The sequence below is a fragment of the Camelus ferus genome, chromosome 20 (assembly GCF_009834535.1).
Source record: "Camelus ferus isolate YT-003-E chromosome 20, BCGSAC_Cfer_1.0, whole genome shotgun sequence".
In the NCBI taxonomy this organism is placed as follows: Eukaryota; Metazoa; Chordata; class Mammalia; order Artiodactyla; family Camelidae; genus Camelus; species Camelus ferus.
This window is the reverse complement of record NC_045715.1, coordinates 722,191-734,849: the sequence shown is the minus strand read 5'-3', so window position 1 is coordinate 734,849 and position 12,659 is coordinate 722,191. Positions and strand designations below refer to the sequence as shown.

The 12,659-nt window shown below is 56.5% G+C and overlaps 1 protein-coding gene across 11 annotated transcripts in view; it reads right to left on the bottom strand.

Moving 5' to 3' along the window:
• Nucleotides 1–2,260: 2,260 nt before the first annotated feature.
• Nucleotides 2,261–12,659, bottom strand: part of DUSP22 (dual specificity phosphatase 22) — a 56,760-nt gene continuing 46,361 nt past the window's right edge. For 8 of the 11 annotated variants that reach the window (XM_032462363.1, XM_032462367.1, XM_032462369.1 and 5 more), the window contains 2 exons: nucleotides 12,552–12,624; nucleotides 2,261–11,834 (listed from right to left, as the gene is read on the bottom strand). In XM_032462363.1, the coding sequence (XP_032318254.1) occupies nucleotides 11,644–11,834; nucleotides 12,552–12,624 (264 nt within the window). In that variant the 3' untranslated portion in view covers nucleotides 2,261–11,643. Of the gene's footprint in view, nucleotides 12,625–12,659 lie in introns of all 11 variants that reach the window. The other 3 variants (XM_032462362.1, XM_032462368.1, XM_032462366.1) reach the window with 2 other exon arrangements.

Sequence of the window (12,659 nt, the reverse complement as noted above, 5' to 3'; positions counted from 1 at the left end):
TGCCATTGTAGACTTCTTTCATTTAGGGGGAAACAAATTTCCATAATCCTAGGAAGAAACTGTTGGATAGAAAATCGAGGAAGTCTAGCCTTTTCCCCAAGAAACTTGAAGAAAAGCTGTGGTAAAACAGAACGGACATGTGAATGCCCGGACCCTGTGCCCGCGACACACCCCAGGCACTGCAGACCCGACGGGGAGTCCGCGTGGGGGACTCGCCGTCCGCACACCTGCTCACAGTGCCTGATGCCTGCTGGTGTCTCTCCAGAGAGGTGTGGGATTCCAGCTCAGAAGCCGTGTCTCTGAAAGAAAAGCTGCTTTAAGCAACCGTTTCAACCAGGACCATGAACTTTGTCCAGAGCTAGCTTCACAGCAAACAATCTGCATCAAACTGTTCTGAGAAATGAATGTAAATTGTGAGAAAGGCAGCGAATGAAGAAATCCAGGAAACAGAACAAGGCTATTAGATAGTAAGCGCATGGGCTTAAGTGAAAGGTGACAAAAACAAGGTCAACGGTACTATAAGAGAGAGACGATAGTTCAAAATCCAAGCCACGAGAAGGCCGCTGACGCCAGGAAGTGCGGATGTGCTCTGGCTGGGGCTGCAAAAGTGACGTTCAGGAGAGACCCTGGAAGCGGACACGTGGGCTCCGATGGGCAGGGGCCTGGCCCACAGCTGTGTGCACAGCAGGGCCACCAATGGTTTCAACTGATTGACTTAAATACAGAAAAAGGAAAGAAAGGTGTCAGCATTTTTTTAATCTTAAGAAGCAAAATAAAACAAGATTAGGATGCTAGTGGTGAGGACCTTTTGAAAAGAGAGTTTCAGAGGCTGGTTCAATTCCCAAAACACTTGACTTTTGTTAATTTAGTTTTTAAAGAAAGGCTCAGAGACAAGCGACGTCAGCACAGGGAAGACTGGCAGCCCCTCGGGCTGAGCCCCGCCCGCCTGGCCCACAGCACGCCCAGACCCCACAACCCCAAGGGACTGGCCGGCTGGGGGCAGACAGGGTCCTGGCACACTTCTGAAAGTCGGGTGAGAGGGTGTGAAGGACTCAGTGGGCCGAGGGGCTTCTGCGCGCATCGCCGAGCGGCTCGGCTCACCCTCTCACTGAGCCCGGGCGTGAAGAGACGGCCAGGACGCGGCTCGCACAACACACGCTCGGGGGGAGCCCGGGCTTCTGGGGGGCCAGCTGGGGTGGGGGACCCGGGGCCTGGGGGGCCTGCAGTGCGCGTGCTGGCCGGGGGGGTGCAGCCACAGCCCAAGGAAGGCGAGGCCCTGGGGGCTCTGACAAGAGGTGCAGCAGGAGGGGGCTCATGACAGACGCGGCTCTGCACCTGCTGTGCGCCGCGCCGGCCCTGAGAAGCTGGGGTCCCGGGCCGGCGGGTCCCTGTGTTGGAAATGTGCTTGGTAGGTAACAAGGGCCCACTGGACGGCACAGGGAACTGTGTTCAATGTCTGGTGATAACCTACAGGGGAAAACAATCTGAAGAAGTACATATATAAAGCTGAGCCACTTTGCTGTACACTTGAAATTAACATGTTTTAGTAAATCAACTGTAATTTTTAAAAAGGAATAAAGACACTTGGCAATCTTTGGCACAGAAGAAGGGTGTGCTTTATGACTGGGAGTCACTTCACAAACCTCACAAACATCTAAATTAGGTCCCATCACCAAACAGGTGCATTGTGAGTTTGGCAATGGAGGAGGTATGTTCACAGAATTTTTATAAATCTGAGTCTCTGAAAGGCACTAGGAGAGATGGCAGTTTAAAGACATGCTGATGGGAATTCTGTGACAAGGAGAAAGGGGATGCTTCAGCCTCCGTTTACCTCCAGTGAGATGTAGGTTTTCCTACACAAGCCTCTTACCGGAAGGGTCTCACACAGGAGCAGGCAAAGATGCCAGGAAACAAAGCAGCTCTCCCATCCAGGGGTCTCAAAAATGACCACAGCAATCTTCAATTATCTTTGAAGAAAGGACCAGAAAAAAATGAAACGAACGTGTGAAAAGTCAGTTGACTTTTAAATTGTGTCTCTATAGAGAAAATGAAATGGAAATAATTGGCCAAGTCTCAGGAGTCAGTAAATGAGATAAAAACCAAATCAGAATGGCGGCAGGCACTGAGGGACAGGCCACAGGGAGACCAGCAGGCCTCAGGGCCGCGGCATTTCCTAAGGACCTGTGAGCACCGGTCGCACATGGCATGTGTGACACCAGAGTCCTCTGGAATGAAGCAGAAAAGAAACAATGCTGTGAAAGTGGATTTTTTTGTATTTTACATTTATTGACATGCCAATAAATAAATAAGAACAAAAACAAAATAATATCATGGTAAAAAAAAAAAAAAAGGAAAAAGCCATGGACGAATACTTTCAAACTGCAATAAAGTGTATTTGAAAAAATATGCCTCTATGTTGGTCTGTCACACTAATGCATAATTTCTGCAAATTTGTCAGTGATTTTGTCAAAACTGAACTTCTCTTTTTTTGTTTAAGTATAGTCAGTTTACAGTGTTATATCAATTTCTGGTTACAGCATAATGTTTCAGTCACACATATAAACTCGTTTTCATGTTTTTTCATTATAGGTCACTACAAGACATTGAACGTAGCTCCCCGTGCTGTATGAAGAAGCTTGTTGTTTATCTACTTTATGTGTAGTAGTTAGTGTCTGCAAACCTCAAACTCCCAGTTTATCCCTGCCCACTCCTCTTCCCTCTCTGGTCACCGTAAGACTGCTCTCTCTGTCTGAGAGTTTGTTTCTGTTTTGTACGTAAGTTCATTAGTGTCTTCTGTTTTCTTTTTTTAGATTCCACATATGAGTGATATCATGTGGCATTTTTCTTTCTCTTTATGGCTGACTTCACGTAGAACGACGATCTCCAGGTCCATCCATGGTGCTGCAAATGGCGTGACTTCATTCTTTTTCACAGCCGACTAGAAAACTGAACTTCTCTTTATGTCAGACTTGCCAGTCTACCTTCATTCATCATTGATCATAGACCAATTTGGCTTTAATTTTGAAAATTTCCTTTCATGTTAAGCAACATACATACAAATAGGAAAACTATTAAACAGAAGGGTAAGATTGGGAGAGGTTCATAGAAACCCCATTTCTCTTCAGATTCCACAAAGAGCATGTCTGTGCTTCTTTGGGACCAATTCTGGTGGCTCTCAAACGTCTGTGCAGCCAACAACTCGTCAAGGCAAGTAAACGTTCAAGTGGCCGCACGTGGTCACGCAGGAGCCAGGCTGAAGTCGCTGGCGGTCCCCTCCTTGGCTATTCTGAATCTACTCTACAGGCTGGAGGCCAAACTTCCCCACGGGGCTTGTGCGGCAAATCTTCGGAACTTGGAAGAAGAAGAAGACAGAACAAAGAGGGCGGATCCCCTCCCGCCAGCGCTGCTGATAACCGGGAGTTCTCCACATTCGCGTCCGTGGAGGATGCACTGCTAACTAAAGGCTGTGTAATAAAACCCTGCACGTATGAAGCTGGTGTTATTTATCAAAACTCTACAGCAGGCACAGCCTTAGACTCATACAGACCTAGAACTTAGACCTACAGAAGAATTTGGGTGCGGTGTATTTCAACATTGGAACGGTTCAGGGCGGCTGGCTCTTGGTGGTGGTAAAAAGCAGACCGACTTTCAGTTGTGTATCACTGAAAATAATCTTTAATAAATGCTCTGTGGCCAGTGTGTCTCCACATCTCCCGCACAGGGAACGGCGGACCCCTGTGAGGAGAACAGGCCTCCCCCATGTCCTGGGGCTGCACCCGGGGGAAGGGGTATGTCAGGTCTTGAGGGGCACCCAGTGACCCAGCGCCCGGAAGCCCCAGCACTGGGGGGCTCGTCCTGCAGGTGGCATGTTTGTGCAGAAGCACCTCTGCAGGGTCGCACTTCAGCACCTGGTCACCCTGCAGATCCCGTGAGCGCGGTGAGTACCACTGGCCACACTTCTGGGGCGCCCAGCCGCCCCCCAGGGCCCTGTGGCTGGGAGCAGGTAGTCCCTCTGCCCTGTGAGCCTGCTTCCCCTCGCTCACAGGTGTGACCACCAATAACCTTCACGCCCTGACTGTTTCTGCCTCTGAGAACTCGAACCGGCACCACCTGCCACTTCTTCAAGGTGACAATGAAACACGTTGTCAGGCACCTCGCTTGGCAGGTTGTCTTTGGGGGCTCCTGTGGGCTGTCCACCTGGGCTGGGATGCCTGTCCCCCCAACTCTGCCTCCTGCCTGTAGCCCAACCTGCATGGCCTGTCATCGCCAGGCCCGCCCTTGGCTGCCGCTGCACTTCCCTCCTAACGAGTGCACCCATCCTGCCTGCACCTCCGCCCCCCGCCCCACCGCCAACGTGCCGCAAGCTCCCACCTCGGCCCCACCCCCAGCACACTCTCCACCAGGCAGTGGTCTTCTTGGCCTGTGCTGGTGCTTCCATGTGCAGCATCTGGGCACAGAACACTACAGATTGACTGCCTTCTCCCCTCAATTCAACAGTCTCTGAAGACAGGGCTGCCAAGGCTAACTCCTCCGCTCCCTCTGGGCAGCCCTGGGGACCGTGGGGTGACAGGTGCCAGCTCTCCTCCCCTTCACGGACGGGCATGGTTCACAGCATAAGTCAGATGCTGCCTGACCCCGACGGCCGTCCCTTGGAGGGTGTCTTTTCTCTGGAGAGGCCACGGGAAAGTACAGATCAGGGGCACACGGGCAGGCGTGGATGCTTCTAGGTTGCTTTTTAAAGATGAAAGCAGTGAGTCACAGGCCAAGCTCCTGATGGCCTGCTTTTGGCGCAGAGTGTGTAGGAGAACCCAGGCTGCCTCTCAGACCGGCTGCGGCACTGGCGCCGACAGCCAGCTGCTTCTTGGAAGCGGTGGCACTTCCTCCATCCTATCACTGTGTGTCCTGCCCCCCAGTGCTGAGGGTCAGGGCTACCTGTAGGAGGGAGTCACGCTGCTGTGCCCCCCACAGCCCACAGTGTGCAGAACTCCCCGCTGGCCAGCTTTGCATCGGTTTGGGTGGACAGGACAGGACACAGAGTGGGAACTCCTCCCTGATGTGGCCTCCCGCCCTGCCCAAATCCGGCTGGGCCCTGCACCCCAGTCCTCAGCAGGCTCTCTCTGTAACCCTGTCTCCCCGACCTGCCGTCAGCCCCAGGGGTCGCAAGGAGGTCACCGCCTCTGCTCCAATGTCCACTTTGCCTCCCTCACCTCTGTCTTCGATGAGGGTCTCCATTGAGTGATCTGAGCTGAACGACAGCAAATCCCTGAGCTTCTTGCAAAAACCCCACTGGATCTCCTCAATGCATTCATCCACGGGGCATCAAGGGCAGAGCCCCACCGCTTAGGGTGCGGGTTCCAAGCCCCCCGGGCAGGGCCAATTCTGTGTTCCTGCAGAGGCCTCCAGAGCCCTGGGACCCTGTCCACCTCTCCAGGCTAAGTCAGGCCCGCCAGTGGAGGCAGAAGGCAGGCACAGGGGCCACGCTCGGGGCTCCGGCGGAAAGAAGAAACAGCTTTTCCTCGTGCCAGCCTGTGTTCCTCCCTGGCCTCCCCACGAGGCCCCTGACCTTCAGGAGAGAGCCCCAGCATGGCCCCTCCAGGCGTGCTGGCATTTTGAAGGGAGCGGTGGCCTGGTGCGGCTGGGCCAGGCTGCCTGGACTCCAGGCCTCATCGGCCACTTTCCGGCCTGAGACCAGGCAACACTCAAGTTCTCAAGAATTTGGCTTCTTTGTCTGGAAACTGGGGATAACAGTAAAACTTATCCCATGAGTTGTCGAAAGGATGTGGTTTCAAGGAAATGTCACACTCTGAGTGCTCAGTGACGGCTGACCTTCCTGAGGCTGACCGTCTTGTCACCTAGCCGGGGGCAGAAGGGCCTTCCTAGGCCACACGGCGACACCCGGGCAGCCGTGAGGTGGGCTGTGGCAGCAGCACCGAGCTCCCGGGGGGCACCGTCCAGCTCTGCTCACCCCTCTAGGGGGTTTCTTCCACGCCGGTCCGGAGAAGTTCCCCACATGAGTGGGCTGCCTCCTCGGGGACTTCCCCAAGGTATTCCAGAGAACTGGGATCAAAGCACACCGCAGCCAGGCCGCCTGGTCACCTCTGCCCTGACCTGTGCATCAGGACCGGCACCGCCGAGCTCCCGGCGGGCGGGCGATTCGGGAAGGGCGCGGCAGGGCAGAGCCCAGGCCCCTGTGCTGCGCGACCGTGAGTATTGAGGCAGGAGAGAGGCAGCCACCGCTGCAGGCCCCCTGAGATGCACCTGGCCTCTGGAGGTTCACGAGGGCCTCTGCGGACAGGGAGCACTGATCCTGCCTCACACCTCCTTACCACCACATCAGCGTGGCTTCACACAGACTGAGGAGGGCCGACCATCTGGCCCAGTACATGGCGAGGCTCTGCAGACTCCCTTCTGAGGAAGCTCCGCACCCCGTGGCCTCTCGCTGTGAAGGGCACACCCTTTGCAAAGCAGAAGATGACATTTCTCTGGTGCACACATGGAGGCCTTTTGATTTTTATTTTCCAAAAGGCTCCCCACTGGTGCCTTGGGGAAACCCAGAGCCTACTGAGAGGCAGGCCCGCTCACCAGAAAGCACGGTTCCTGTTTGTGCTGGTCTGGCCACGTCTGAGGTGAGCGGACGCTGGGGGGGGGGGGGCACACACATCAGTGTTCCATCACACGTGCCACTTGTCATGCGTGTGCGTCCCAGAGGCTGGGCGCTGAGCCCCCGTGAGCTGTGAGCCTCCCTGGGTCGAGCTGGGCAAATGCCCTTGGCGTGATCAGCATTGTTTCCAAAAACTGTCCCAAATTAGAAGGAATTGTTCACCCCCAGAATCAGTCCCCTCTACCCCTACAGTCTTCCCAAACAGGCCTTGGCATAAAGGATGTGCTCAGGTCCAATCCCATCCCATCTCCCCTACCAAACCTGCCCCCACACATGCAGCCGGACCACCTGGATCAGAACACGGGCGGCCCTGGGCTTCCAGTTACGAGAGCCCTTTAGATACCCTCTCTCACAGCCGAGCCCGAGGCTCCAGGAAAGTGAACTGCCTACTGCTAACTCTTCTGACCCACAATTTGTCCAGAGCCGAAGCAGCCCAGGCTTGCAGGTGTTCAGCCTGGACTGTGACTCTTCCCCCGGCAGACGGCCCCGACCAGCACTGCAGCCTCTAATCCACTGCTGCCCGACGTGGCTGAGGCCACGCTGCAGCCAGAACACTGACTCTGACACTGGCTGAAATAATCACGTCCTGCCGTTGCAGCCACAGTTCTCAAAATCTCACTGGGAGGAAAGCAAGAAAGCAAAGGGTCCGGGTGAAATGCGGCCGGTGTCCCCGGAGTCAAGCATCTGACAGCTGGTGGGCCCGGGGCCTAAGGAGGCCCCAGCAGACCCTCAGAAGGGACAGTGGACATTCTCAAGCCTCCAGCACAAGTCAAAGGCAGTTTTTTTTTCTCCGTTTCTCCTTGTCTCTGGGCCATAAAAAGGAAAGGGAAGAGGAACTTCCCTCTGAAGTCTTGGTGATTTCTTGTTAAGTACGTCTGTAAATACAAGCGTGTTGAAAGCACATTCTTGATAAAATTATTAATAACTCAGAGTCAGGATGGGAGGGGTCATCCAGTGTGGGATCACAGGATGTTGAGTCTCTGTGTGTTCCCCGTTTCCAAGACTAGGTGCTAGTGTGTAGGGCAGCCCGTGGTGACCAGCTCTGCCTTTCCTGGGCTCCCTGGCCACGCCGTCTAAGGAACCTGGGCTCACAGGATTCCTCAAAGGCTAAGGATTTCTCCAAAATAAAGCGAAAAAGCAACAAAAGACAGCTGTGCATGCGCGCGCGCGCGCGCACACACACACACACACACACAGGCACACCAACCACCAGAACTCGCAGGCTGTCTCCGTGCACCAGCAACAGGAAGCAGCCCCAGAAGTCAGGTGTGGGGTTCCCTGCTGAGATAGAAGCTGGAAAGAACCAGCACCTTTTACACAAAAAAGCCACCAGCGGGAACCAGACCCGGCGAAGCCGAAGGTTAACAAAGGTGCTCTGAGAAACGGAGTTAAGTCAGAAGCCGCTGGGCAGGGGCAGGCGGCCTGTGAGGACCAGCACAGGGACGTCAGGAGGGACTGGAGGCTGCAGACATGCCCCAGGTGGCACGCGGCCCACACCTCTCGGGACACCAGGTGTCAGCCCCACGTCCATAGCACAGGGCAGTGTCTCAGGACTGAACATGCTTTCCCTTTTTTTTTCAGCTTTATTGAGACATAACTGACATATAACATTGTGTACGTCACGGTGTACATCTGCTGGTTTCCAAAAATCTTGATAATGAGAGACAGACAGCCTGGTTAGGGGATAAAATCAGTCTTCACAAAGCAAATATTTTATCTTTCCCAATAAATTAAGAAGCTGGACATTTGAATTGAACATTAAGTGTCACAAGTCTGCTTCCTGGAAGTCGGTTATGGGTGTGAGGACAGACCTGAGCACCCTTTGTGCAAAGCAGGGTCCCACCAGGGGTGCACCTGTGGGGGTCTTGGGCCGGCAGCACCCTTCAGTCCCTCCTGGACAGGGAAGAGCCCACACCCTGCCACGGCGGGGGAGACCAGACTTGGGAGAGCCGCACCAGGAGCATCCCTCCTCCCCCAGCCTCCTCAGCCCCTTCCCCTCCACACCACAGTCCCCTTCCAGGCCCCCGTTTGTCACCTGGATGGCCGTGGTCATGGCCTCCTGACCAGCCCCTCATGGACCCCCCACTCCCCTCTGCACACCTGCCACTGTGCCAGTGCGCCCAGCACATTCAGGAGCCCCCTCCGTGTCTGCAGACCGGTTGCTCACAAGGCTCCACGCTCGGGACCAGACCTCTGAGCTGGTCAGCTCCAAGGCAGGTGTGAGGGGTCACCAGTCATCGGACAGCAGCACCAAGTGGACAGTGGACGCCTGGGCCTCTGTCTGTGTCTGCAGCCTTGTCTGCAGCCCCCATCACCGCCCACCCGCACCGGTTCCCGTCACACACAGTGACTGTGCGGCCTCTGCCTGGACTCCCCTCTGCCCATAGTGCCGCCCGCTCAGCACCCGTCTTCAGGCCTCCAATTCAGTACCACCTTCTCTGAGGTGCCTTCCCGAACACGATCTCCCTCCCCCAAACTGGAAAGGTATCTCCCCTCCCCACATGGCACAGAAGCACCTGCCCGGTGCTCACAGCCTGCTCTGCAACTGCCAGTTTTCCTAGCTGCCACCCCCACCAAGCTAGTCTTCTGAGAACCAGGGGTGGGTCTGTGTGTCCTGCCTGAGTCCCACAGCACCTGCTGGGACGAAAGAGCCTTCGTCAAGCGAACCAACAAGGGGCTGGATGACGGAGGCAGGGCAGGCCTCCCTCACGGTGGACCTGGGCTGGGCGGACCGGTGTTCGAAGAAAACCACAGAAGAGGCAGCCTGAGAAAACTGCCCGGAGCCATGGCCCCCTTACCCGACAAGGAGGGCCCTTGGGGCAGGGGGAGTCCACCGTCCCCATCTCCACGAGACCCAGACACCTGGTCTGGTCACAGGAACTGACCACCACCCCACAGTGGCCCAAAACCACCCCCACAGAGAGAGCGGGGGAAACAGGCAAACAGAGGCTCCAGCTTCATGGCCACGCATGCTGCAGTGGTGCTGGCCCTTCCCCAGAGGCCCTGGCGCTGGGGCCTCAAAACCTCTGCGTGCAGAGCCTGGGGCACCCGGCCTCTCCCTCTCACCCTGCCCACTGACTTGGGACCAGGAAACGCAGGTTCAAGCAAAGCATCGCTAACATCTTTAGTTTCTGGTATGTTTCTTGGGCTCTCTGAGCCTCAGGTGAATGAAATACTATCTTCTCTCCGGTCTACACCACTGCGGGGGACGGTCTATGGCCTGCAGAGCACCGGACAGCCACCTGGCGAGGGGCCTGTGCGCCGCCCAGGGGTCTTCCAAGGCTCGCCCTGGGCTGGGCTGCTGCTCAAGTCTGATCTTCACAGGAGGGGACTGGGGGGCATCTCAGGGCTTCCAGGTCCAGCACCTACACCTGGATTACCCATGCTTCACCCAGGCGGGCCTGTTGAGTCAGAACAAGCCTTTTAATGCTCCAAACGGATCTGAACTGTCATCCCACACTGGCCAGGGGCTGCTGGGCACAAGGGGTCCTCTTCACCCAACTCATCGCCCCGCCCCAGCCCCGACTCAGAACACAGGCCAAGCACACACCTCCGCCAATGAGCCCACCCTGTCAGCTCCCTGAGCTCAAGCCAAACCTAGCCTTTAAGTAAAAGCTGGGTTTCCTGCTCCCCTGCTGGACTGAGACGAGAAACGCTGAGAAGCTGACCTCTTCCCACCAGTCAGTGCCCTCAGGTCGAAGCCGAGCACGGAACCGGGAGGGGGCTCTGGACGCCGCATCCCCCGGGAACCCCGCCCGCGGGGATCCACGCTCTCCCGCAGGAAAGCAGATCACCACCCCACCCTCTGGAAAGCAGCGTCCCTGCCGCAGCAGCCCCCAGACGGCCTGGTGGCGTGGGGTCCCCACCCGGCTGAGGAGGAAGGCGGGCGGTGCGGCTCAACGTGAAGGCTGCCTTCACCAGCAGAAACGCGTGCGGGCGCCAAGGCCACACGGGGAACAAAACCGTAAGAAACACAGCCCGGGAGCCAGCTCTCCAGGAGCAGAGGGGGCACGGCAGGCCGCAGGGCTCAGGGCAAACAGGGAGCCGCAGCAGTGGGACCAGGTGAAGACAGGTCTCTCTTGCCAGAGACGGCACATGGCTGGCGACATGTTGTACTGGTTTGAGAGGAAAACAGGCAGGTTCACAAACCACTTCTGGACACTTAAACTCTGGGTTGCTTTTCTTCCTGGCAGCACCAGCCTAAACTCTGTGGCTCTGCAACATTTCAGAAACGCCAGGAACATTACAGTCTTCGGAGAAAGGCCCAGGACTTCAGAATCCCCGAGGCGGCTGTGAAGAAAGAACATTGCTGGCAACAAATGTAAAACGACACTTTAAGACACAGGAATACGTTTAGGGTCCACGCTGGACACACATATTTACGCGTTCAAGCTGATATCCTAGTACTTTTTCTGTTAACATGTTTGCACTCTCTCTCTCTCTCTCTCTTTTTTCGGTTTAAGGAAAAGTCACTTTTGAGGCAAACTGTCTTGGCTGCAGACGGGTAACTCCACGTGCAGGCCTCCCTTCTCCTGGCCCCGAGGAGGTCGCCTATGACACACTTTCTTTTTATTCAGGGACCCTTTTGTGGTGGAATTCGGAGAAACTGGGCTGCAACGTCTGTTTAGGGAGAGGCTGAGTGTGTGTCTTCACCTGCGTGGCTCCTCATGCTGAGACCACCTGAGTCAGCACAGAGGCCTGGACCGCGGGGCTGCTCACCACGCACAGGTCACGCCTGGCTGGTGACTCGGTCTGATGTCAGGTTTACCCACCAGGAGGCACCCCTGCAGCCCAAGTCAGAAACTCTGAGTAGCCCAGTGATGTGATCCTTTGCCCTCTGGCTTCAGAAGCAGTTGTGATGGAACAGTTCCAGCTGCGAGGCAGAACTGACTGGAATAATGAAAACACCTCGAAAACACTTAACGAGGTAGCTGAGAGCAGGTGTCGAATCCACAGCACACACAAAGGGGCCTGATAGGTGCTCAGGGACTTTTAAACGCATATTCAAGCGGAAACCGTGACGGTGCCCAGAACCGTTCCTTCTTCCAGCTCCGAGGTGCGTGCAGACCTCGCAGAGAGGCCCTGGCAGCAAGCGGCAGGCGGCGGGGAGGGGCGCAGCTGGACAGAGGCAGAGGGCGGACGTGGGGCTGCTCCCCATGCGGTGAAAGCACGGCTGGTGCGGAAGGACAACCACCAAGGGGCACTCAGGGTGTGAAAGGCCGAGAAGGGGCTGACTTGGGCGGGAGGGGTCGAGGCCGGGCTCACCACTGCCCCAACCTCCAAGGGTCCCAGAAACATCCTCAGGAGGCAGCCTGGGCCCCTGCCGCCCAGCACCAGCACCCTGGGCTCCAGGGAGGCCGCTGCCCCCCGAGCCCTCCCCACCGTCTGCTCACAGGCACGGGCTGCCCTGGCTAAATGGCTCTCCCAAGGCCAACTCCAAACACCCCCCCCGCCCTGTGGAACCTTGGGAAAAGCAGCGCAGCCAGTCCCACGGTGTGGGGTTTGTGATGGTTCCCGTAACGTGAACATTCAGAGTTCACACTCACACATGCACAGACATGCTCACATATGCATGTGCACACAGGTGTGCACACGCACCCCAGCTCGCCAGGACACGAGGGGCAGCAGCATCCAGGCAGCGCAGAAGCTGGGGGGGGGGGTTCTTGGGAGGGGCCTGATCCACCGGACACCCACTTCCAGTCCTTGGGCCAGGCCAGCAACCAGGGTGCCCAGCAGGACGGCACGGAGGGCGAGCGGGAGTGGCAGGAGCGAGGCTCAGGCTAGGTCTCTGTGGTGTGGCTGCTGTGGGGCAGAGGAGCCAGGGCCTGGAAGCTGCTCCAGCGCCTGGTGCCAGGCGGGGGCTCTGCACGCCCCTGCTCTTTATATTTACCCAGGATGCTTCTGGCTGCTTCTGCGTCCCGCAGAGGGTTCTCTCCATACTCCTCCCTCAGCCACTGCCGGAACTGGAGAAGGTGGAAAAAAAAACCGAGATGCCACA